Source organism: Moschus berezovskii, chromosome 21 (genome assembly GCF_049115385.1).
Source record: "Moschus berezovskii isolate FMDL1 chromosome 21, NW_MosBer_1.0, whole genome shotgun sequence".
Taxonomy (NCBI): domain Eukaryota; kingdom Metazoa; phylum Chordata; class Mammalia; order Artiodactyla; family Moschidae; genus Moschus; species Moschus berezovskii.
The window spans coordinates 25,133,478-25,158,272 of NC_142480.1; the positions used below are offsets into that span (position 1 = coordinate 25,133,478).

Consider the following 24,795-nt stretch of genomic DNA (forward strand, 5'->3'; position numbering starts at 1 on the left):
ATCTGCAGAACCCACCAGTCAGCGTCCTTCTCCCGGCCTTGACCTGCAGGGCACCTACAGCTACTAAGAGAGGTGGGCAGACACTTCTTCACAGATACCTTTCATGACCTCCTTGAGTGACGGATGTTCGCCTGCACACTCTCTCGGAGAATCTTATTTTCTCCCTCTGCACCGATCACAGCTTTAATTGCATTGGTGTGATGAATGCCTGTCTCCCTCTCTAGGTCGTAAACTGCACGAGTTAAGCACCCTAACAAGTCCCTGTTCAACTTGTAATGCCCGAGCCCATTAGGACGTCTTAGGCATCACAGCTATTGCCACAGATTATTTCTGCGACTGGCGTTTCTGGGCCCCAGTGGGGGTACCCGCCCCCGCGCTCCAGCCGGCGGGCAGTACGGTCCCGCCCACCAACGGCCGCGGGGCGAGGCCGGGCGGGGCGCTCTCGCGGGGACAGTTCCCGGGCTCGCGTGGGCGCGGCCCCGGGAGGGGGAAGCGCTGGGGGCCGGCGGCGGCGCGAGGCCGGGCCTGGCCAATGAGCGCGGCCGGGCGGGGCTCGCCGCCGGCGGCCCGGGAGCGCGCGGGGCTGGGCGTGCCCACGGGTGACGCTCCGGGCCTGGCCGGCCAATGGGCGCGGGGCGGCGGGCGGGCGGGCCTGGCGGCCGGGGGGCTCTAGGACGCTAGCGGGAGGCCGGCCGGACAGACTGACGTTTGGCTGCTACGCGGGAGGCGCGTGGCGGGGATGGCGCTGGCGCGGGCCTGGAAGCAGATGTCCTGGTTCTACTACCAGTACCTGCTGGTCACGGCGCTCTACATGCTGGAGCCCTGGGAGCGGACTGTGTTCAGTATCCTGCCCGGGCCGCGGGGCCGGTGGGGGCGCGGAGGGCCGGGGCGGCATCCTTTCGGGCTCCGGGCCTGGCAGGCGGAAGGGCGGAGGGCCGGCCGCGCGGGAGCTGCGCGCCGACTAGCCTCTGCGCGACGGACACGCGGGCCGCGGTGTGGGGGCCGCGCGGGTGGCGTTCTGCGGTTGGGAGCGGGCCGGGAGGGCGAGAACTCTTGAGATCAGCGGCCGCGGGTGAGTCTCCAGACCGGAGATAGAGGCGTCTTACTGGAGGAGATCCGCTAGGGAGACGTCTATCGGGTGTGCCCCCGCCTGCTCTTCGGCCGCGCCAGCCGTCGGTTCGGTCTCCTGTTTCTGTGGGAGGCGGGGACCGGCTAGTGGAGCAGAGCGCTCCGGGCTTGGGCGCTTTTGACCTTTAACTGTCCCTGATTTAGCTGGCTTCGATCCTAATGAGAATGCTAACCTGTTTATCAGCCTTCAAGTGAGGTTGTGAATTTGTGTTTATGGCATCCCAATTCAGTTTTTGAAAGCAGCTCTGTTAATTGTACCTTTTTTGATCTTCAATGGTTAGTTTTAAAAGTGTGTTTTACTCATTGATTTTCTGTTTGCACAGTGCGGAACAGGAGAGCCCGAAAAGGAATTTATGGTTATTTGCAGATAAGTGTTTGAAACTGTGTTTTCGTAGATAGCTAATAGTTACTTGTTAATGACTACTGAGCGTTTACTACCAGCCAAACAACTGGGCTAAGCACTTTTCCTGTATCTTAACTTTAATAACCACAATGAATAACTCATGGTTGTGAAGAAAGGCTTCTTGAATCTATGTTGACGTTCCTTGATATTATTCTTGCAGAATAAATACTAATATGAGATAGAACTTTTTAAAAAAGAACTTGAGGACCAATATGAGACAAATACTTTACAAAGCAAGCATGCTTCATGGAGGGCCGCTCGTCTTTAATGTGGTTTAGTTGAAGTAGCTTCAGAACAACTTTGTGAATACATTGTTGCATTGTGGTAGAGTGAGATAATTTCATTCCAAGCCTCAAAAATGTTTATTTGAACTAGGATAAGATTGTACTCAAAGCTGTCTTCTGTTTCAGCACTTTTGAGGCATCTTAGCTGCTTTACAAGGACATTTAGTGTTATTATTGTTGGCATTTCTTTCCAAACCTGGAATTTAAGAACCAAAATGCATATTTTAAATGTAAAATCTGAATGTAAAGCATGCTCTAATTTCCTGAACCATTTATTTGTAGCTGTAGTTTAGTTAGGTTTTTTTTTTTTTCAGTTTAATTTCACTCTTAAGTTCTGTAGGTTGGAGTGCATGAGGTCATCCTTGTAAAGTGTATAGTAAAATAGAGACCGCCTCTTGACTTAGTTAAAATTACTAAAAAGTGAATTTAAACAGTGTTGTGGTAAATTTAAATTCTTTAAGAAATCAGAAGTTGAATGTAACGCCCCACTATCAGAGTCTACACTCATGATTTTAGTCTTGAAGCCTTTTTTTTTTTTTGGCCTATAGATAAATGCTATAGTGTCAGTGGTGGTAAGGCTTTTTTGTACTATGTTGCAATAGTAACAGTGTCCTATAAATAGCTCCATGATGGCTTTGGGGGCCTGATGTGGAGAAATAAATTATGAAATTGTCTGTAGTACCTCTGTGGATTTTTGCCTTTGAAGCATTTGACTTCTCATTGGTTTATGTAACCACATGATTTCAACTAAAAAACAAAAAATAATGAGATCTGCAACAACCAGAAAGAGATCTGCTGGGAACTTTTGATTTCCACCTCTTGAGGGGAAGCTTTAACATGTTTCAGAAGTCCCCTTTGCCTCCTGGAAGTCATCAGTGGGAAAGGAAAAGACCAGGTTTTGTAACCAAGACCGGTTTTGTAACCAGTGAGACACTGAGTAACATTGTAACCATGCTGTTGAAGGGAGATGGAAAATTAAAAGATACTTTGTTAAAATAATTAGAAGCATACATAAGAATTATTTTAGCCTTGTTTTTTAATTAAAAAAAAACTAAACTTGTATTTTGTTATCACTGGATTATATTTGCCACCTTTCTATGACTTCTTATGTTTCCATGGCATTTTATGTTTTAGTTTATTTTAGGCAAAATGTGGGCAGTTTTTTGGTGTATGTTTGAAATTAGATTCCTCCTGAAAGAGAGACCATGATTTCTTCAAGGAAAGAGTTTTTTGTTGTTGATGTTCAGCCACACGTTACTGCACACAAATAATGCTTGACAAATATTTGCTTATATGTTGCCAGAAGTACTGATTTTAGCCACTTTTAGAGTAGCTTTGGAACTGGACTGTTTCTGATGAACAACATTCAGTTCTTATATTCAAACTTAAAGAAGTAGAAAAAGCTGTCAGTTGAAAGAATTTCTTTTATTTTGGAGATGTTTACAAAATTCGCATTGTTGTCCCCTCATTTGTAAAATATGTACATTTGTTGAATTCTTTGTTCCACAAGTATTATATACTCTCTAATGGCAGATACTATGTGCCAACTGGGAAGCCCATTCTAGAGAGTAGGGATTTGCCTACAAATAAAATATAAAAATATTCTAATGCCACTAGATAAATAAAAATATAGATTATTAGGTTCTTACAGATATTATGGAGGGAAAGAAAACCAACAGAGATGAGGATACAAACCAAGGAAGCAGTCATGTTCTTTGATTTTAGCTAGAGTGTTCAGGAAGGAGACATTTAGAAAGATTTAAGCAGGGAGAAAATCCCAGGGGATTGAGCATTCCAGGTAGCAGGAATGGCAACCATGCCCTGAAGCACCGGCGTGTCTGGCGTGTTTCGTGTTTCAAGGATAGTTGTGCAATCGGGGTGGGGAAAGTGGGGTGAGAAGCAGGAGAGGTCAGATCCAATCCGGTAAGGCCTCCTAGGCATGGAGTGCGAGTTCTGGAGGTGAAGGGTGCTCATACCTTGTGAGTAGAGTCACTGAGGTCCAGTAACAGTTTTTTCACTGACATGTTTTTCTCCCTGACATTTAAATATTGGATAAAGTAGGAAAAGAAAACATAGGAATATACATTTTTCCCTTTCCTCTTGAGACTTAAAGCTCTTTTCATTCTGAGTGGAAACCATGCGCACACACATACACACACACACACACACACCCCCCACCCCACCCCCACCCCCCCAGGAATGGGATTTTTTAAAGTTATTTTAATTAAAAATTTTTTCAATGTACTGAGTTCTTCTGAGTTTCCAAGAATATGAACTTCAGTTTCTCCTTTGGGGAAATTAAATCCAAGTTCAGGAAAAACTAGAATCTACACAAATTCTCAGATAGATTCCTGCAACCCCCTCACCCCATTTGGCTGAAAGAGCTGGGCGGTGACTGCTTTGGGACCCAGGGCAGGAAAAGCGATTAGAGAAATTGCAGAGGGAGGTATCTGAGGGTTTGGCTGCATTTTCCCCATGTGGGAAGAAGGTGTGGACTAGGGTGCAGACATGTGTTAGGATGGTGAGTGAGTATGCCAGGCTGACTGGCTGGAACACAGATTCTTTAAGGCAGAATAGGTGGGAAGTACAATTGGAAAAGCAGGTTGAGGCTGTTTATTAATTGGACACTTCTGTGTGTATACTTTGTGCCAGATGCTGGCCTAGGTGCTTTTTCTGATGTGTCAGTGAGCAAATGAGACAGAGATCCTTGTCTTTGGAAACTTTTATAATAAGTGAACTATGTGGGAATTCTTTGGCAGTCCAGTGGTTAGGACTCTGCACTTGTGAAATATATAGTATGTTAGGTAGTAAGCATTTTGGAAAACAAAAGTAGGTAAAGGGGATAAGAAATGTGTGGATAGGATGGAGTTACTATTTTTAAAGGAGATATCAGGAGAGGCTTCATTGTGAAAGCATACTTGAGAGTGAAAACATGAAGGAGGTGAGGGAGTTAGCAGGTTAGAAATCTGACGGAAGAGAGTAGCTGGCAGAAGCAATAGCAGTTGCAAAGTCCCTGAGTCCATAGCTGCCTGGCATGGATGAAGGCCATCACTGAGGCAGATATGGCTAAAGCAGAGTGAGCGTTGGGGAGAGTAGTAGACAGTGAGGTCAGGCTCATTGGAAGTCCTGGAGGTCTTTGTAAGGACTTTGGTTTTTAATTTTGGTAAAAAGGGGTGCTCTTGGAAGTTCTGATAGAAGAGTGATCCAATCTGAACTTTAAGAAAAATTATTTATTTGGCTGCTCCAGTTCTTAGTTGCAGCATTCAGGATCTTCAATGTTTGATCTTCACCGCAGCATATGAACTCTTATTTGGGGAATGTAGGATCTTGTTCCCCAACCAGGGCTCGAACCCAGGCCCCCTGCATTGGGAGCACAGAATCTTAGCCACTGTACCCCCAGGGAAATCTTCAATCTAGCTTTATAAGTTTGAGAAGGTTTACTTTGGTTGCAGGATTTGGAATAAATTAAGAAAATCCCATGGATGGAGGAGCCTGGTAGGCTGCAGTCCATGGGATCGCTATGAGTCGGACATGACTGAGCGTCTTCAGTTTCACTTTTCACTTTCACACATTGGAGAAGGAAATGGCAACCCACTCCGGTGTTCTTGCCTGGAGAATCCCAGGGACAGGGGAGCCTGGTAGGCTGCCGTCTATGGGGTCGCACAGACTCGGACGGGACTGAAGTGACTTAGCAGCAGCAGCAGAGGAAGGAAGGGTGGAAGCAAAGGTAGGTGTTTTGGATTGAGGTAGGCTTTGAATGATCATGAAAAAAACATTACTTAAAAAAATTTTTTTTTCAAATTAAAAAATTAATTAAAAAGTTGTAAAAAATTTTTTATACAGCTTTAAAGGTTGCTTTCCCTTGATAGTTATTACAATGTATTGGCTACATTCCCCACATTGTACAGTGCAGCCTTGAGCCTGTCTTACACCCAATAGTTTGTACCTGTCACTACCCCCCCCAACTGTTTCCCCTCCTCCCTCCCCAGCATTTTGTTATTTATTGATTGATTTGATTGCCCTGAGTCTTAGCTGTGGCATGTGAAATCTTAGTTTAATTGTAGCATGTGGAATCTAGTTTCCTGATCAGGGATCTAGCCTGGACCCTCTGACTGGGAGCATAGAGTTTTAGCCACTGGGCCGCCAGGGAAGCCCCAGCATTACATTTTTAAAGCTGTATGTTCTTTTTAGCGGTTGCCCAGATGGCGAAGAATCTGCCTGTAATGCAGGTGACCTAGGTTCGATCCCTGGGTTGGAAAGATCCCTTGGTGAAGGGAATGGCTACTAACTTCAGTTTTTTTGCCTGGAGATTTCCATGGGCAGAGGAGCCTGGTGGGAACCATGGGGTTGCAAAGAGTCGGATCCGACTGAGCTACTAACACTTTCGCTTTCACATGTTCTTTTCAGCAGTGACTAGTTTATTTTCTTAGATTTTTGCTGTATCCTCAAATGTCTAAAGCTGGAACTGAGAAGGATTTTTCTTTGCATCTGAATATACTTGAATAATTAGTGTGTCTGAGAGTTCAGAAAATTCACCTTCTTGAATTATAAATGAAAAATAGTTTACACATCCTCATGGATCAAAACTCAAAAGGTGCAAAAATGTAGATGGTGAAAGTCTTCCTCCCACCCCTGCCCCAGCCACCCTGAGGCAACCATTGTCATCAGCTGCCTGTGCGTCTTCATCCTATGAACACCTGGAAAATAATAGATGTTGTTTTGGTGTGTGTAGTTTGGTGAAATCAAAGCTTTTATAAGCCAGTAGACAATTGTTTGAGGAATATATTTTGCTACGCCCTTTTGGAGGTACTAATGATGATTGATATGGTTCCCTACAATTAAGTGACTCTGTTTTTTGTATATTTTCTTTATAAAGCATATTTTGTAAATAAACACAGCACACAGAACAAAATTGACAAAGAAAACCCCTATATGTAGGCCAGTGAGTACCATTGTCTGTCTCTTTGGTAGAGCTTTCTCTGAACTAGTCAGTGAATTATTAAAACCCTAATTCACCAAGAATCTTCTACTAGAACCTGTTTTTTCTTAATGAGCTCCTTTTTTTAAGAAAATGTTTGTAAATATAGAACCATCTGACAATTTAAATAGGTTTCCAGTAAAAATCAGCATGTGATTAGGCAAAATTCTTAATATCAGAAAGTTACTTCTAGAAAAAAATTATTAGTAAGTAAGCTTAATGCCTTTTAGAAAGATTTTATCAAGGTACTTTCAAGTCAAATAAGATTTCCAAATAACCTCCTCAAAATAACCTGAACATTCTGTACTACCTTCCAACTTAGGTAGGGAGAGTTTCTTCCCAACAACCTTCAATCTTTCTTTTGTATTGTATGCCATTTCCTTTTTTGTCTTCCTTTTTTAGGAATGAAGGCAGTTTTCCATTGTCAGGGAGGGGGCTCAATGAGGAAAGCAAAAGCAGGAAAAACTGTAACTGAGAGATTAATACTTCAATTCTCCAGCCCAGTGGTATTCAGACTTTTTGTTTGTGTAGCCCCTAATAGAACACAAAGCACATACTAGCTATCCTCTCACTCATTTAAGATGACATCTGAAATCCTTCATAGTAAATTTAGACAATAACAGGAGGTTTTTGTTTTTGTTTTTTTGCTTTTAAAAAAGTACTGTATTTTTGCTAAAACCTTAAAACTATGATTTTTTCCCATATACAATTCGTAGAAAATGTTCATCACATGATCTGATTTAGCAAAGCTGGGCCAGGTAGGTGAACTCAGTCTTAAATTTCTGTCAGAAAAGCCTCAACATCTGACTTCCCTGGTGTTCCAGTGGTTAAGACTCCACACTCGCCATGCAGGGGCATGGGTTCAGTCCCTAGTCTGGGAACTAAGATCCTGCATTCCCTATGATGCAGCAAAAAAAAAAAAAAAAAAACAACTCAGTGTCATTTTCCTGCCCAAATGATTTTATGTAAACACCTTTATTCTTGTCTCACCTTGTTATCATTGCTGTTTAATTTGTTTTATATTTAAAAATTTTTTTGCTTTTTTATTTTATCTGATAATCAGTGGTTCGTTCTCATCTATACTAACTCTAGGTTTTTGTAAGTGGTGACAGGTACATAGGTAACCGATGTATAGAGCTTATTTGGTGAATTTTTAGCTTTATTACATTTTCTGGACAGCCACACCACCACACGTGAATACACTATGGGACGTTCCTTATCCCTTTGGCCAAGCTTTATTAAAACCAGTATCACTGCGCACATCTGGACTTCCTATTTCCTTCATGTCAGATTTCTGGATCTCTTTCATGCCTGAGGGTCATGCTTCTTGAAGCCGACTCCGTGGGTACACTTGTGAATGTTGGCAGTGGATTCTCTGGCCACTGCCTCAGTAATGGCAGAATGGCCCTTCTCTATATACAGTGTTTGCTGGAGGCATTTTGTGGGGTCCAGATTGGAAAGGTGTCTCATGTCCTAATTCATGTTATTACACAGATAGGTGAGGCTTGGAGCTGTGCCAGAAGTTTGTAACTTGAATGAGATAAAGTATGGCAGAAGTTGGTCACCATTCCTTTGTTTGCTGTCTCAGACGTTATTTTATGGCCTGGGGAAATGCGTGATTGTAAGATTCTGGAAGTAAAGTGGGAGCAGTGAAATTGTAAGTGAGGAGGGGGTGATGAGAAGGAGAACTACCAGATCACAGTTCTCAGATCAGCTGGAGGAGAGAAAACAGTGGAAGCTGAAGATTTATAAACTGATTCCCCTAACTCATCCAACGCTTTGAAAAGTTGCTCCAGGGCTCCAGTGCTTTAGTTTGAAATTTGCTGCTCTTGCCTGTTTCACACTGCCTGGATATTTGGCTGGCTACATGAGAATGTAGACTATCCCGTATTTGTACTCCTTAGGATATTATTTTCCCTTAATGGGGAAAAAAAAAACCCACCTCTTCTTTTGAGAAAAGTGGAATATAAAAGCAGAACAACAACAACAACAACAAAAATCGAAACAAAAGACCAGAACAGTGCTACACAAAAAGTAGGTCTCCTGTACTAGGATGTCAGGGAAAGTCATGGGAAGTTGATGGTTGAGGGGACAAAGCACATGTAATCTACAGTGTTTCAGTGTGTGATACAAGTGATTTTTCATTAGAGGTGAATGTGGATCCTCTCTCTACTGCTTCATATTCGTAAAGATTTTGTGACCTCGTTCCCCCACCCCAGCTCAGAGTTTGAGTGTTGTTAACATTTATGATGCTTAGGGGTAAGGATAAGGTAAATTCTTTAGATTAAAGAAAAAAAAAAAGCCCAATGCTCAAATTTAATGATTAAAGCTACATGTTCCAGAAGATCTACTTAATGAACGATGTATACTTTTCATGAATTCCAGTGCTTAAAAAATAGCAATTATGGAATGAGAGGGAATATTTATGATCAAAAGTTATGAAAAGAACTATTACTAATACAGGAATTTTGGCATCACATGGTGTTGTTTACTTGCAAAGTTGTCTATGACTCTTTTTGATCCTGTGGACTGTAGTCCACCAGGCTCCTCTGTCTGTGGGATTTCCCAGGCAAGAATACAGGAGTGGGTTGCCATGCCCTCCTCCAGGGGAGCTTCCCGACCCAGGGACCGAACCCGTATCTCCTGCATTGGCAGACAGATACCTTACTGCTGAGCCACCGGTGAACCCCATTACGTGTTGTATGTGTTTCTGAAAAAATTCTCAAATAAGATAGTTTATGGGAAAATACCATTGGCGCAGACTCGTCAAAACTGATGCAACTTCAAATGAGCACAATGATTAGCTTTTGGGGGGATTACTTGGATAGCCAGGGCAAGCAGGCTGGAGACTGCCCCAGGGGACATTAAAAATTGATGGACAGAGTTGATTGGAAATGCTGGGGTGTGACAGAGATGGTGTGGGCTAGCTTGGAGGAGGAGGTGCAGGCAGACAGTGTAGCTCTGTCATTAGTGGAGAGTTTTTCCAGCTGGGAGCTGTACCTTTCTGGAGAGGAAGAACTGGGGCAGATGCTAATTTTTAATTTTCTTAAAATAGAGCTATAAGGACTTGTAGCCACTGAGCTGAGGGATGTTTCTTGCTCAAGATTAGTATTCTTTTCTCACTAATCTGGCTTCCCTAATTTATGAAAAAAATCCCATATGAAAGAAATCCTAGTTATGTATGAGCTGATTGACGTTTCAGAAGTGTGTTATAGCAGGACAGATTATATTTTAGAGCAAACAGGTGATTCACTCCCCCACCCCTTGACTCCAGGACTTCAGATCTTCAGTTAGATTAACAGAGGCTCTAATTAAAAAGAGATATATCCGTACATAGCTTCATTGTCTCTGGGCTCAGACCTACAAACCATTTCTAGGGTTTCAGTTCAGAATTGAACAGTTTTGTTTCTGGTTTTAGCAGCAGACTTTTTTGTTTGTTTAGTTTTTAAAGAGTTCATCATCAAGTTGTTCTAAAATCAATTTCCATACTTAGGTATGACGACCACTACAGAAAGCTCAGAGAATGGGTTTTGCGTGCTAACATTAACCTCTGATGCTGATGTAATGTTCTTCATTGTTGTTTAGTCGCTAAGTTGTGTCTGATTCTGCAGTTCCATGGACTGTAGCCTGCCAGGCTCCTCTGTCCATGGAATCTTCCAGGCAAGAATACTGGGGTGGGTTGCCATTTCCTTCTCCAGGGGATCTTCCCGATCAGTGGTTTGAACCCACGTCTCCTGCATGGTCAGGTGGATTCTTTACCAGTGAGCCACCAGGGAAGCCCATGATATCCTTTACTATGGCCCAAGAATATCAAATTGGCTGACATACTCTGAACAGTATCTTCTACTTGCTTTCATTTATGGCAACCAGAAGTATCAAAAGTGACATATTTGGGGGAAAAAATTTTTTTTTTTTTTTCAAAACATTTGGCAGTGTTCTGAGGCTGCAGGATTTTAGTTCCATGACCAGGAAGTGAAAGCACGGAGTCAACCCCTGGGCTGCCAGGGAATTCCCAAAATAAGCTTTCTTAGCATTTCTTTTCAAGGTCAGGGGACAAAACCTGCAGTAAGAAAATGGCAACCCACTCCAGTATTCTTGTCTGGAAAATCCTGTGGACAGTGGAGCCTGGCGGGCTATAGTCCATGGGGTTGCAGAGAGTCAGACAAGACTGAGCACATTTCTTTTTGAGGTCAAGGGACAAAACCTGCAGTAGTAAGGGAGATTCCTTTCCATAGCATTGTTCAGCAGCTGACACCTGCTTTCCCTTTGAACTTTGATTGCTCTTCACCAAACAGCCTGTGGTTATACTTTGTCAGATGCTTTGTTTTCTTTCAAATGGTTCCTTAAAATAAATTAGATTTATCAAAACTTTTGAATATGTCTAAGGATAAAAGTAGCATTTAAAGAGGTGATTTTACAAAAGGAATTTGAGTAATAGAAGATTGGGTTGACTAATAGAAGATTGAAAAATGACACTTTAGCTCTGCTTTTTGATGTGACCCGGGCCTTCAGAGACTGAAAACATTGAAACTGTTTAGTGAACAGGAATAAATCATACCCACTGGAACAGAAATCTCTACTCTTTTCCCAGTGAGGAACTAACTTTGGTTTCTCCAGAGTCTTGCGAACAGTTTGCTAAGGTAGGTGGTGATAGTGTGAGGTTACTGGTTAGGGCAGGAATGTTAGTTTCTGCAATCTTCTGATGTATTTTAAAGGACTTCCTTTTTTTTTTTTTTTAGGTTGCTGGGAAAAGGCCTAGGGTGGCCAATTCCTTCTATGAGCAAAATGTCTTTATTTTTCCTATCTAGCTGGGAACTTACCAGCTCGTGATTAGTTGGGGAATCCTGTTAAAGAAAACAGAAAACAATACACAGATGTATGGTTTCACATCCATTTGCTTTTTAATCCATTGAACCCATAAAATATTTAAGTTATGTCCAGGTTTATAAACTCTAATTTTTCACGCAGCCCTTGAACAAACATTTATTGGCAGTTCCTGCATAATCTTGGCGCATTGTATGCTCAGTTCTCTTTTTAAAAAATTTATATTGGAGTATGGTTACTTTACAATGTTGTGTCTCTGCTGTGTAGCAGAGTGAATCAGCTATATGCTTACTTATATCCCCTCTTTTCTTGATTTCCTTTCCATTTAGGTCACCGCAGAACATTGAGTAGAGTTCCTCGTGGCTATACCGTAGGTTCTCATTAGTTATCTATTTTATACATTATCTGCTCAGTTCTTGATGATTGACGAAGTCCTGGTGTTGTCTAACAATGCACTACAGCTAGAAGCAAAGAGCGGCTGAGGCACTCCCTCTTAAGCACTCAAAAGTCAGTGGTAGAGGCAGTTACATACACATAAAACAGAAAAGACTTTTTTTAGTTCTTGAGGTTTTTCGTTTGTTAGTCTAGATTTCACTAGCTTAGTTCTCTATTGGTTGAATCATGGAGCCAACTTTAAAGCATGAACCTGGTCAGTCTTGTACAGCTAACTGATGCTTGTGGAAACAGCAGTAAGGGCTTGGTAAATGGAGAGGTGGTTGTGGTCTAGTTGCTCAGTCCTGTCCAACTCTCTTTCGACCCCTTGGACTGTGGCCCACCAGGCTCCTCTGTCCATGGGATTTTCCAGGCAAGGATACTGGAATGGGTTGCCATTTCCTCCTCCAGGGAATCTTCCCAACCCAGGAATTGAACCCAAGTCTCCTGCATTGGAAGGCAGATTCTTTACCACTTTGCCACTGAGCCACCTGGGAAGCCCAAATAGAAAGATTTCTCTATCACCTTGTATATTATATAGCATTATGTATAGATTATGTCACCTTCTAATATATGTGTATTATGTAGCACTGATTATTTACATTTTCTCTGTGTGTATCTGTGTGTGTGTGTCAATGTCTCAAACAGAGGATTACATTAGATGATTGAGAAATGGTGCCTAAATGCCTCTCCAAGCAAGTGGAATCTGAACATGTTGATGTAGGAAGGGATTTCATTTTATGGATAAGAAACTTAGGTTCAGAGAGGTTGTGATGCCCTCGGATTATACTATAAATTAACAACAAGCTAATAACAGAGTGACCTTGCGCAATTTCCAAACAGAGGTCTGAGTCATAGTGTTAAGTGCCCAAGCCTTAAAACAGTAATTTCAATAAAGATTATGTTACCTTTTGTTAAAGAATAGATTTCTATCAACACTGAAAGGTAAGTTATGTATTTCCTCATATTATAGATAAAGAGACTAGTAATCAGATAGTTTTTGGCATAGTCAGGGATTGGTAGAATTGCAGCTCAGACCTAGGTCTCTTCTAGTGGTGTGGTGATTCCAGTATCCATTTCTTGAACTTTACAGTATATCAAGGATACTTTAAAATTTGAGAGGTATGTTAAAAGAATGCAATGGATTGAGAAATCCACTCAAGGACTCAGATAGCAAATAATAGCTGTTGTATTCTAGAGAGTATACTTTTAGCTTTGTTTGGGAGAATATTTCTAAGGAGATAAAGGTCACATGTTCCCCAGCCTTACAAATGTCACAATAAAACCAAGGTCTAAGAGTGTCAATAGCCTGCCATTATAAATGGTGCCAAGCATAATCTTAGGGAATATTCAACTCGGTATTTTGGAGCTATTTGAACTACCTGGCTGAAATTGCTTAAATTGCATTTGTAGAAAGCTATTATAAAAGGCATTTCTTCTCTTTTTGCATGTTTTGCAAGGTGATTATTAAGGCCAGTAGAAATTCCTCATGGTCCCATTGTTTTATTTGTTCACTTATTATAAGTTTCATTGTATAGTTAAGTCAGTTTTAAATAGTCTCTTATTTAGTGGAGGGATAGATTAGGAATTTGGGTTTAACAGATACTACTGTATATAAACTAGTTAAGCAGAGATCTACTGTATAGTACAGGGAGCTATATTCAGTACCTTGTAATAACCTATAATGGAGAAAAGAATCCACAAAAGAATCCATCTGTATATCTGAATCACTTAGCTGTATACCTGAAATGTTGTAAATCAAATGTACTTCAATTAGAAAAATATTCTCTTCTGGTTGAGCTTTAGGATAATTTTTGGAAATAATTTTGAAATTTAATTGTATAGCAAACTTACTTTTAGGGAGTTAGTTATTATTATGATTCTGAAAATACGTAGGAGAACTGGGGTCGGAATATAGAAACTTTTTTGAGGGAAATAGAATAAAAGTTTAATAAGTGGCTCTGGGTATAAATTTAGGGTTATTATTATTATTTCGAGCAGCTAATAAATTGGCATTTGCATCTTGGTTCAAGTGACTTTTGGTAATTTTATTTTTGTCAGAATTGAGAGTTATTTATTCTGTTTCTAAGATCTAAGGCTTTCTGTTTATTTCCTAGTAACAAATTAGATCCAATGATGCCTAACCCAAACTTTGTCAAAGATCCTTCAAATAGCTTTTAGTCTAGTATGATATACAGTTACATTTTCCTTTGCAATTTTTACTTATTAAAAAAAGTTATTGACTATTCCAGCATGCAGAAAACCCCATAAAGGATAATATAATGAAAGTGTGCCCATACTACCAACTAGTTGAAGAAAAACATTACTAATACATTTGAAGCCCCTTTATGCCCCTTTCTTGCGGGTCTCTCTTCTTCCTCTTCCCATTTCACCCCATTAAGTATCCACTGCCTGAATTTTGCTTTATAATTGCCATTTATTCTTTTTTTTTAATTTGTTTTTTAATTGAAGGATAATTGCTTTATAGGATTTTGTTTTCTGCCAAACATCAGCATGAATCAGCCACAGGTATACATATGTCCTCTTATTCCATATGTATTCATCACAACAGAATGCTATAGAATGTCATGAACTCTAGTGTTGAATATCTTAACCAGGCAAAAAAAAATCTTTTCAAGTTTCAGTAAGTTCTTGTTTCACTTAGAAAAACGTCCTGATTTTATATGCAAAGAAAAGTTTAAAGATTTGAGAATTTAGTGTTCACAAAATTGACCTTAAGTTTCAGATTCCTATCTTATGTGGAACAGTCTCTGTTAAGCTAAATTTATGCATGTTCCATAACTGATACATTCTCCATACTCAATTGAAGGATTATAGTGCCATAAAGAGTAGGTAATATAATCATTCAAATGGCTGTTTTTAGTAATTACTTCTTACTTGAATTTGAGCCAATGACCTGAATTTTATTACTATGTCATTTCATTTGTTTGGTGTAGACACTCATAAATCTTATGTAAAAACTGTAAAAAACCAAAAAACATTTTGAAAATATAGATTAGAAAATGATTTTGTGTCTCTTCGCTGTAGTCACTGTAGCATTTGTCAGCCACAGTACATGTGTGGAATATATAGAAAGCACTATGGTGAATCCAGGGCCAAATAATGTTTCTTGAGCAATGCCTTTATTCATCACACATTGATTAAGCATGTGTTATGTTAGATATTGGAGATACAAATGATTAGACATTGTTCCTGTGTCCAAGGAGTTGATAATCTGGATGAGATAAATAAATCTATGGGTATAAGCACTGTGACATTTAATAAAGAGTTTGACAGACATCAGGGAGTAATTGCTTCTGTCAGGACACTGGGGTAAGAATGGAAAAAGTGAGTGCTAGGGAAAGCCTCATCTAAGAGGAGATGAGTCGCTGAGAGAATGATTAGGTTTTATTTGGATGAACAGGACTTCTCATTCATAGGAAGGTATTATAGTGTAATGGTTATGAATACATTTTGGAGGTTTGATTGATTTGGTTTGGAATTGGCTCCATCGCTTACTCTGATTTTGGGATGTTGCTTAAACTCACTGAAAGGCTTAACACAGTTCCAGGTACACACTAGATATTCACGGAATGAAAGCTGCTACTGCTGTTATCTTTGTTGTTCAGTTGCTAAGTCGTGTACAGCTCTTTGTGACCCCCATGGATTGCAGCATGCCAGACTTCCCTGTCCTTCACTGTCTCCTGGCGTTTGCTCAGATTGGTATCCATTGACTCGATGATGCCATCCAACCATCTCATCCTCTGTTAAACCCCTTCTCTTCCTGCCCTCAATCTTTCCCAGCATCAAGATCTTTTCCAATGAGTCAGCTCTTTGTATCAGGTGTTCAAAGTATTGGAGCTTCAGCAAGAGCCTTTCCAATGAATATTCAGGATTGATTTCTTTTAGGATTGGTGAAGTCTTAAACTTAGAACTGGTTGATCAGATTTGGGGGTGGGCATTGTTACAAAGAGAAGATCTTAATTGGTTCAGATCAGTCAGGGCTTGTCCCTGGAGATGGGATAGCATAAGATCCACTCAAGGAACACAACAGCTGTATAGCAGGAGGAGTGGAGTGGATATTTGGAAGAAAAGCACATTAACCATCTTACACATCAGTGGCAGACAGGGGAAAAAAGCCAGTGAAATAGGAAAATGATGTGAGAGAAGGAAGGAGAACCCCAGAGAAGTACCTCAACCCAGAGTCGAAGGAGTTTTGAAGAGGAAAGATGAAAATGGCATCAATTCAAATAGCCATTGGGTTTAGTAGGAGGTCATCAGTGACCTGCGGGTGTCTATAGCCTGGAGGGATAGAAGGCATACGGTCGTGTGGATGATAAACAGTAATATGGAAACAGCAAGTACATAAACTTTTTTTTTTAAAAAGAAATTAAGTGGTAAATACAGGGTGGTTGTTTAAGAAAGAACTGAGTTAAGGGGGGGCTAAAAAGTAAGTTAAAAAAAATTGTCATGGGTGGACATTACCTACACCTGACATCTGCGTCTCCACCAAGGCGGCCAGCTCCACCTCCCCCAGGGCAACCTCCTTCCTGCAAACACCCTTCCTCTTGTGAAGTTCTTCACAGGGACAGCAGCACTAACTCAGGCACCCCTAGCAGGGTCATTGCTGTCATTCCAGATGTGACACTGGCCTCCACCGCCATCTTTAGTGACTCATTTCCAAAGGCCTGTCCATCTTCTTCATAAATCCTGCTTTGGGATATTCCTGTGTCCAGGTTGTCTGAATGTCGGCTGACCCCTCCCATGAAGACTGTGAGATCCCACTATAAAATCATGATTTTTTTTTTTTTTCAGGCTGTGCTGTGTGGCATGTGGGATCTTAGTTTCCCAAGCAGGGATTGAACCTTTGCCCCCTGCATTGGGAGCGTGGAGTCTTAACCACTGAACCATCAAGGAAAGTCCCCAAATCATTGTGATTTTAATTGCATTTCAAAAAGCAACCATTGAGGGAGACTTTTCACCCATGTTTGCCAAATGAACTTAGGGTTTGAGTCAGGTTTGAGCTCTAAAGATAGCTTCTTGGGTGGCCTTGGACAAGTCCCCTCAAGTATTTTCTCAGTCTCTGATGAGTGGTAGTCAATAAACATTTCACAGGAAAGCTGAAAGCTGTAAAGGTCAAGTGAGATAATACATAAAAGATTTGTCAACTAAACTGTTATACAAATATTGGTTGGTAGTAAACACATTGTTTATTTAAACTCTGTCTTCTCAAAGAGGAATGTAAGGTATGACAGAACTACCAGTATGTGGAACTGAACTATGGAAGACAAGAGGCAGGGGGAGGGGAAGTTGAGGATGTGAATGAAGGAGGGACTAAAACACAGTGCTCGTTCAGAAGCAGACACTCCCTTTGGAAATCCTTAGGTTTTACGTAATTCTTGTTAACAGTGTTTCATGTGGCCCAGCAGGAGGACTCTCTGTTGACTTGTGTCTGTACAGTTTAAATTCCTTTTGGAATGCAGAGAAAGGACCACAGTGCAGAATGTCTGTGGTTTAGGTTATCAAGATGACTTTTGACACTGCAAAGTTTAGTGAGAATAATATGTGTTTAATATAGCAGGTGTTGTCAGTTTATGTCACTAGTATATGATCGATCTTATCTTTGGCCCTAAAGTCAATATCTTAGCCGCATTCTAGTCTAAATAATTCTAAAATTTTTGGATCAGACATTCTTATTATTCACGTTGGTAGACCTTTTGCAGTCATTAAATACTGTATAATTTTATTCCTGTACATTTCTGTTTCTTAGGTTGAACAGTCACTTTCTCTGCTTCATTTTAAGCAGCCTGATATTTTGAAATAAAACAGGGAGAATAATAGTATGCCCCATGTAAGGTGATGGTGAAGATAAAATGAACTTAAAAAATTTAGAATGGGGACTTCTCTGGTGGTCCAGTGGCTAAGACTCATCACTCCCAATGCAGGGGCCCCAGGTTCAATCCCTGGTGAGGGAACTAGATTCCACATGCTGCAACTAAGGCTTCTCATGCTGCAACTGAGTTTACATGTCACAAGGACATGTTACATGATCTCACATTCTGCAACTAAAACCTGAGGCAGCCAAAATTGTTTACAAAATTTTAGAATGGTGTCAGGCATAGTTCAGGTGAGCAGCTATAATTATATAGTGATTTGTTCTCTATAAATGCTTGATAGGGGTGAGAAAGAATTAAGTGAGTGGGTACTTCCACACAAAACAGTTGCAAAAATTGGGGAATTTAGTTTTAGATAAACTGAGAAAAATAAAATGACGTTTCCTTAACTGTGACTCAGATTCCATGCTGGTCTCCATCGTGGGGATGGCACTGTACACAGGATACATCTTCATGCCTCAGCACATCATGGCGATACTGCACTACTTTGAAATTGTACAATGACCAACATGTGACCAAGTCAAGAAGCTCCTTAGGGAAGACCCATCGCCTGAATTTGGAAAGAGACTTCATCAGATGTCATAAGAAACTCTCCTAGATGTCAGCATAACCAACCCTATGAATATAAAGACTAAAATTCATGAGGAGAACAGGAAAGCGATCCTGACTCATGTGTTGTGTTCTTTATTTTTAATTTTAAAAGAGGCTCTTGTATAGTAGTTTTTGTCTATTTTAACATTGTAGTCATTTGTACTTTGATATCAGTATTTTCTTAACCTTTGTGACTGTTTCAATATTACCCAGTGAAAGCTTTTCTTAATGTAACTTTGAGTACATTTTAATTGCCTTCTATTTCTAAAACCTAAAGTCATTAGTTGGGCTTTACTGTTCTTGCTATCGTATGGCATACATATCTGCCTGGAAATATTTATACTCTTGACCAAAGTTTTGTAAGAAAATTCAAGATTTGGGGCAAGGGGGCTGGGGAGGGAGGATATTTTATTGAGAACTATTTACAAAAGACTTATCTGTAAGTTTGAACTCAGGAGTACAGTTTTAGTTATCTGGACTCTTATCAGCTTTTGCTTTAAAACTATAAAGTGTTTCTTAATGAAAAAGGAAGATCTCACTAAAGTTAAAATAAGGAACATTTCACCTTTTAAATATTTAATTCACATGTGAACTCATTTCCAGAAAACTTTGATGATGGTTCTTGTGACAAATGGTGATTAAGTAGCATTATTATGTAAGGCTTATATACCATAGAGTTTTTAACAGAAGGTAAATGAGCTTCTTCTGAGGGCCATTAGTAGCACTGTACTTCCTTAAATTTAGTTTCATGATTGTAATGGGTGCTGCAAATGCATTTGCACATTGCAATATGATGAGATGAATTGTTACAAACTATAACAAAAAGAAATGTAAACTTGGTTACAATCCTCTCACTCTTTGTATTGTTTTTTTTTAAAAAAGATTTTTATTCCGTAAATGTAAGATGACTACCTAATTTTTTGATGTAAACTCATTAAATTCGAAGAGAGAAAAACCAGCTGACGTAGCAGTATTTTTTTTCCCCTTGATGGTTAAATATTGATCTAATATTTATATTTCTGAATTGATTGCTGTGGGCCAATAAGCCGTAAGTATATTTTAACATGTCTGTCAACATAAAAGTATTGCTAATTTAAAAAATTAGACATTTTTTAAAGCATGCCTCCCAGAATGCTTTGCTATTTTTTTTTTTAGAAAAATTTAAATATTTTTGGCATCAGATTGTACAGATTAGACTTTTGAAGCATTTTCTAGTCCAGAGGTACTAAGTGATATTTGAAAGTCTGGTATTTTTAAAGAATCAATTGGTATCATCACCATTAGATAGGGAGAGTGAGGGTAATATATAATTTGATTTTGAAGTGGTTAAAAGTAGATGATCTCAAGTGAAATAATGAATATGAGGATGTAAGTATGAATTTATTCAATTAGTGCTCAAATTTGGCTTTCCCCGTTGATATCCTCTCTCTCCTCTTAATCATTGACAAGTAGATTCTAACATCGGGATCTCTGCTGGGTTGAAAACAAGAGAAGTCAAGAATCATTAGTTGACAGGGATATCCAGATAATCTGTCTTCGCCCTCTATTCAGAAATCTTTAATTCATCCTCACTCCGCTGAAATCCATTAAATTGCTGTTGTATAGCCAATGGTTGTTATGGAACACTGACCTGAGAGATAGATGGAAGGTAAGTTTAGCCTTATAGAGAATTAAAAAAGAATTTTTTTTTTTTAACCTTACAGAGAATTTTGAGGAGAGTCAGAAGGAGAAACAGAAGCAGGTCCACTGAGAGACAATCATGGAAGCATATTCTCACCCACTGATGCAAGGGTCTGGTCCATTTGTCAGTAAATAACAAATGGGGAGATCATTTAACTTTATCTGTTTGCAAGAAGGTATTTATTAGATAATTCTCTATGGGTTGCTTATGTTTTTGTGTCTTCTGAACAGAGATACTGACTGTCTTTTTTTCTGGAATATTTTACAAGGATGTTTGTATGATAGAGAAGATAAAGAGACAATATCTCCGTCCAGAACAAAGGGCAGGTGTGCTTAGAGCTTTGGAAGGTGAAGGTAAAGATTGTCTCCTTATGAAGCAATGGACATCATAAACAATCTGCGTTCCCTGTGCTCAGGATTCCTCTCCTGTAATGTGACCCTCTGCATGTACAGGTGTCACCTGCTCCTCTTTGCTTTGTCCTGTGGGGACTGGAGCTTGAGAACCAAACAAGAAAGTGATACTTGGGCTATTTCTATGTGTAAAACTAAGTCTTTTGTGTCTGACCCTGGACCTCAGCCTTCTGCCAGCACCCACAAAGCTATGCCAGACTAACTTGTTAGTTTGCAGACCCTTCACAGTTCTTGACACTGTTCTGGTGGTGTGGACGCGATGAAGGAGAGATGCGGTGTCTGCTGGAGAAGGAAGGACCATGGCCCCACAGGCCGATTCAGAGAGGAGACTCACCCTGGCATCCAGTAGTAAACGCTCTTGCTCAAGTGTTGGGGGAGTTAGGGGAACCAGGGTCCCCTGCTATCCTACTTGTTGACTAACTAATCCTTTGAAGCTGAGAAGCGAGAGACATGATTGTGCCAATCTGCTTCCTGGTGCCTTGGTGGTTGGTCATGTTCCTCTGGGGAGTTGGAAGAAGGAACCTCGTGACAAAGGGACAGCTCTAAAGACATTGTGTCTGTCACTGCTAAGTCAGAGAAATTCCAAATGGAAATCAACGGTGACAACATTGATTGTTGAATTGTTGAATAACATGAGGGCATATTATTCACATTTGGGTGGTCTGGAACATTCTGTGTTTATTCAGGTGAACTGAATGCAAAGCCTTGCTTATCGGCTCAGAGCTGCTCTCTCCCGCTCTGCCCCTTCTCCCTGATCCTGGCTTCAGGCTCATTAAAGGTGAGACGCAGTGCACCCTGCCTGGGTGCGCTGGGGAGTTTCACAGAGGGGAGAGAGTCAAACTTGATGGCTCTGAAGGATATATTTACCCAAGTCATTATCCTACCCATTCCTGTGGGAGAAGGGGCACCAGTATTCAACTAGTGGAGTTTGGACATTTTTTGTAGTGCAGAAGGAAAATTTCTGTGACCTGTTAGGGCCGATTCAATATACTCTTGTGGCTTCCTATGGTGAGTATGCAATTGGTGTCGATGTCTGTGCTATGAATGCTTGTAAGTGCCGGAGATGATCCCCATATTTGGCAAGAGAGGTATGCAGAGAAATACTAGTACCTTTGGATTTCCAGAACTCTGATGACCCCTTTGAGCTACAGGTCTCTATGACTAATGATTTAGCCATTTAGAATCTGGCATAAAGAGACATCTTCCAACTAAGGTGCTCCTTCCGTATTTGGACTTCTGGGTCCTCTTGCCCCCTGATAATGGCTGTCTGTTTGAAAAACAGCCAGGAACTTAACTACTGGGCTGTTCTCAGACCTGACTCGCAAGTAAAGCACAGGGTAGCCCAAGCTCCTGCATCTTCCATGCAAAACATTGATCAACACCTCTGGATTTCGTCCATTCCCATAGCCATTGCTCAGTCTCTAGGGGCTGAACAAATGCCACCTTCCTGGTGGCATGGACTGACAAGACAGTTTGGACTGTTGGTCCTCAGGCAATCCCTCCAAAAATAAGGACCAGATTCAGTTATTTAAACTGAATGGTGAAAAAAATAAATAAACTGAATGGTGAACCCTAGCTGAGGTATACTAGCTTGCCAGAAGGCCCCATTGGAGGAACTGTCAACCTATGCCCTTTGAATGATGGAGGTCTCACTTGAGGCCAACAGTTGTAGCAACATTTTCTTTCCAGGGATACCTCACATGATTTCTGGACTTTATTTCTTTTCTGGAAGCAAGAAGTTAACTTGTGTCCTGAAAAACACCCTTCAGGGCAATCATAAGAGACCTGCCTGCAAGTGTTTAGAAACACTAACAGATCATGTGACCCTCATATGACTGCAGAGATCTTTCTAACAGGGTATTCCAGAAAGGCAACTGATTTATTATTCATGTATACGTTATGGGCAGTGATCTCTGTATCAGGAGTCACCTGATTAGAAAAGGTGGTACAAAATTTCATGATTTTAGTTGAAGCGATCCATGACAGTGCCTTGGCTCTGGAGGGGTTTCAGGCTGGTCTCAGCTCATTAAGCAAGGTTGTTATGGATGAGAGAATTGCCCTAGACTTCCTTCTTAAGGGCCAAGATGGATTTTGTGCAATCTGAAGTATATTTGGCTATGCCTGGATTAATGCCTTGGGCTGAGTGGAAAGGTCTTTATAGAATCATGGCTTTCTAAATTAGACCTTGATAGTTTTGGGGATTTGTTAAGCTGGTGGGTTCTTAGACCCTGGGAGCCATGGTTGAGATTGATATAGGATGGCTGCTTTCTGCCAGAATCCTATTTAACAGTTCAGTTCAGTTGCTCAGTCGTGTCCAACTCTTTGTGGCCTCATGGACTGCAGCATGCCAGGCTTCCACCAACTCCTGGAGCTTACTGAAACTCATGTCCATCGAGTCTGTGATGCCATACAACCATCTCATCCTCTCTCGTCCCCTTCTCTCCCACCTTCAATCTTTCCCAGCATCAGGATCTTTTCAAATGAGTCAGTTGTTCGCATCATGTGGCCAAAGTATTGGAGTTTCAGCTTCAACATCAGTCCTTCCAATGAACATTCAGGACTGATTTCCTTTTGGGTAGACTGGTTGAATCTCTTTGCAGTCCAAGGGACTCTTAAGAGTCTCCTCCAACACCAGAGTTCAAAAGCATCAATTCTTCAGCACTCAGCTTTCTTTATAGTCCAACTTTCACATCCATACATGACTACTGGAAAAACCATAGCTTTGACTAGATGGACCTTTGTTGGCAAAGTAATGTCTCTGCTTTTTAATATGCTATCTAGGTTGGTCATAGCTTTTCTTCCAAGGAGCAAGTGTCTTTTAATTTCATGGCTGCAGTCACCGTCTGCAGTGATTTTGGAGCCCAAGAAACAGTCTCTGACTGTTTCCATTGTTTCACTATCTATTTGCTATGAAGTGATGGGACTGGATGCTATGATCTTAGTTTTCTAAATGTTGAGTTTTAAGCCAACTTTTTCACTCTCCTATTTCACTTTCATCAAGAAGCTCTGGTTCTTCTTTGCTTTCTGCCATAAGGGTAGTGTCATCTGCATATCTGAGATTATTGATATTTCTCCCTGCAGTCTTGATTCCAGCTTGTGCTTCATCCAGCCCAGCATTTCGCATGATGTACTCTACATATAAGTTAAATAGGCAGGGTGACAATATACAGTCTTGATGTATTCCTTTCCTGATTTGGAACCAGTCTGTTGTTCCATGTCCAGTTCTAACTGTTGCTTCCTGACCTGCATACAGGTTTCTCAAGAGGCAGGTCAGGTGGTCTGGTATTCCCATCTCTTTCAGAATTCTCCACAGTTTGTTGTGATCCACACAGTCAAAGGCTTTGGCATAGTCAATAAAGCAGAAGTAGAAATTAAATGCTGTGCTGGAGAAGTTGATTTGGTTCTTGCCTCTGTTGATTAGATTAGAGTGACTATTGGAGCAACATAATTATGAACAGAAACTAATGTATGTGTAGAATGAATATTGTTGGGATATAGTTCTCTGTGGGCCTCTCACATTTCTGTATGTCTTGCGAACAGTAGTTCTGACTGGTTTTGTTCTAGACCATCTTTCCAAGGATATTTGTTAAAGAAAAGGCCTTGGAAGATGTAGTGTCTCCTTTTAGGGTAAATTGTAGGCTTGCTTGGAGCCTTGGATGGTAACAGTGTTCACCTCTGGAGCAGAGTGGGGACATGCTTGCTGTCCAGTATAAAAAGATTTGGGTTCTCGAAGCTCGGGGGTTCTTGTCTGTAATGAAATCTGTTGTCTGTATACATGATGTATCTATGATGTCACCTAGGCTCTCTTTGTGTCTCTCTTAGAATTAGAGCTTGTTCTCTTTCAATAAGAAAATGCTATCCTTCAGTTACTGCTATTGATGAGGGCAATAAAGACCAAGCAGAATGAAATCGCAGTTTCTTTAAACTTCTTTACTGAATTGACCTTGAGTAATGAAATAGTACCACAGTTTAATTAAAGCGTAGTATTTTTTCTTGGTATTTGTTTTCTTGATTTGTCAGCTTTCAGTCTTTGGAATAAATACAAAGTCTCAATCTTGTTTTTATTTTATTTTGTTGTTACATGGAAACTCTAGTTTCTGTGATTCTTAAATATTTATTTGCCAAGGTTTTTAAAAGCATGTGTCAAATGTACTTATACAAACATTTTTA

At 40.6% G+C, this 24,795-nt stretch overlaps 1 protein-coding gene across 1 annotated transcript; it reads left to right on the plus strand.

Annotated features, from left to right (window-relative positions):
• The first annotated feature begins 663 nt into the window (after window positions 1-663).
• SPTSSA (serine palmitoyltransferase small subunit A) lies at window positions 664-18,892 on the plus strand. Its single transcript, XM_088829494.1, has 2 exons — window positions 664-842; window positions 18,344-18,892. The coding sequence occupies exons 1-2, from the start codon at window positions 740-742 to the stop codon at window positions 18,445-18,447; spliced, it is 207 nt and encodes a 68-aa protein (XP_088685620.1). The 5' UTR covers window positions 664-739; the 3' UTR covers window positions 18,448-18,892.
• Window positions 18,893-24,795: the final 5,903 nt, after the last annotated feature.

Bases quoted from the DNA above. Each gene is read 5' to 3' on its own strand.
- SPTSSA (XM_088829494.1), top strand. From the start codon at position 740: ATGGCGCTGGCGCGGGCCTGGAAGCAGATGTCCTGGTTCTACTACCAG. The intron at 843-18,343 runs GTATCCTGCCCG...ACTGTGACTCAG, and splicing joins CTGGGAGCGGACTGTGTTCA to ATTCCATGCTGGTCTCCATC.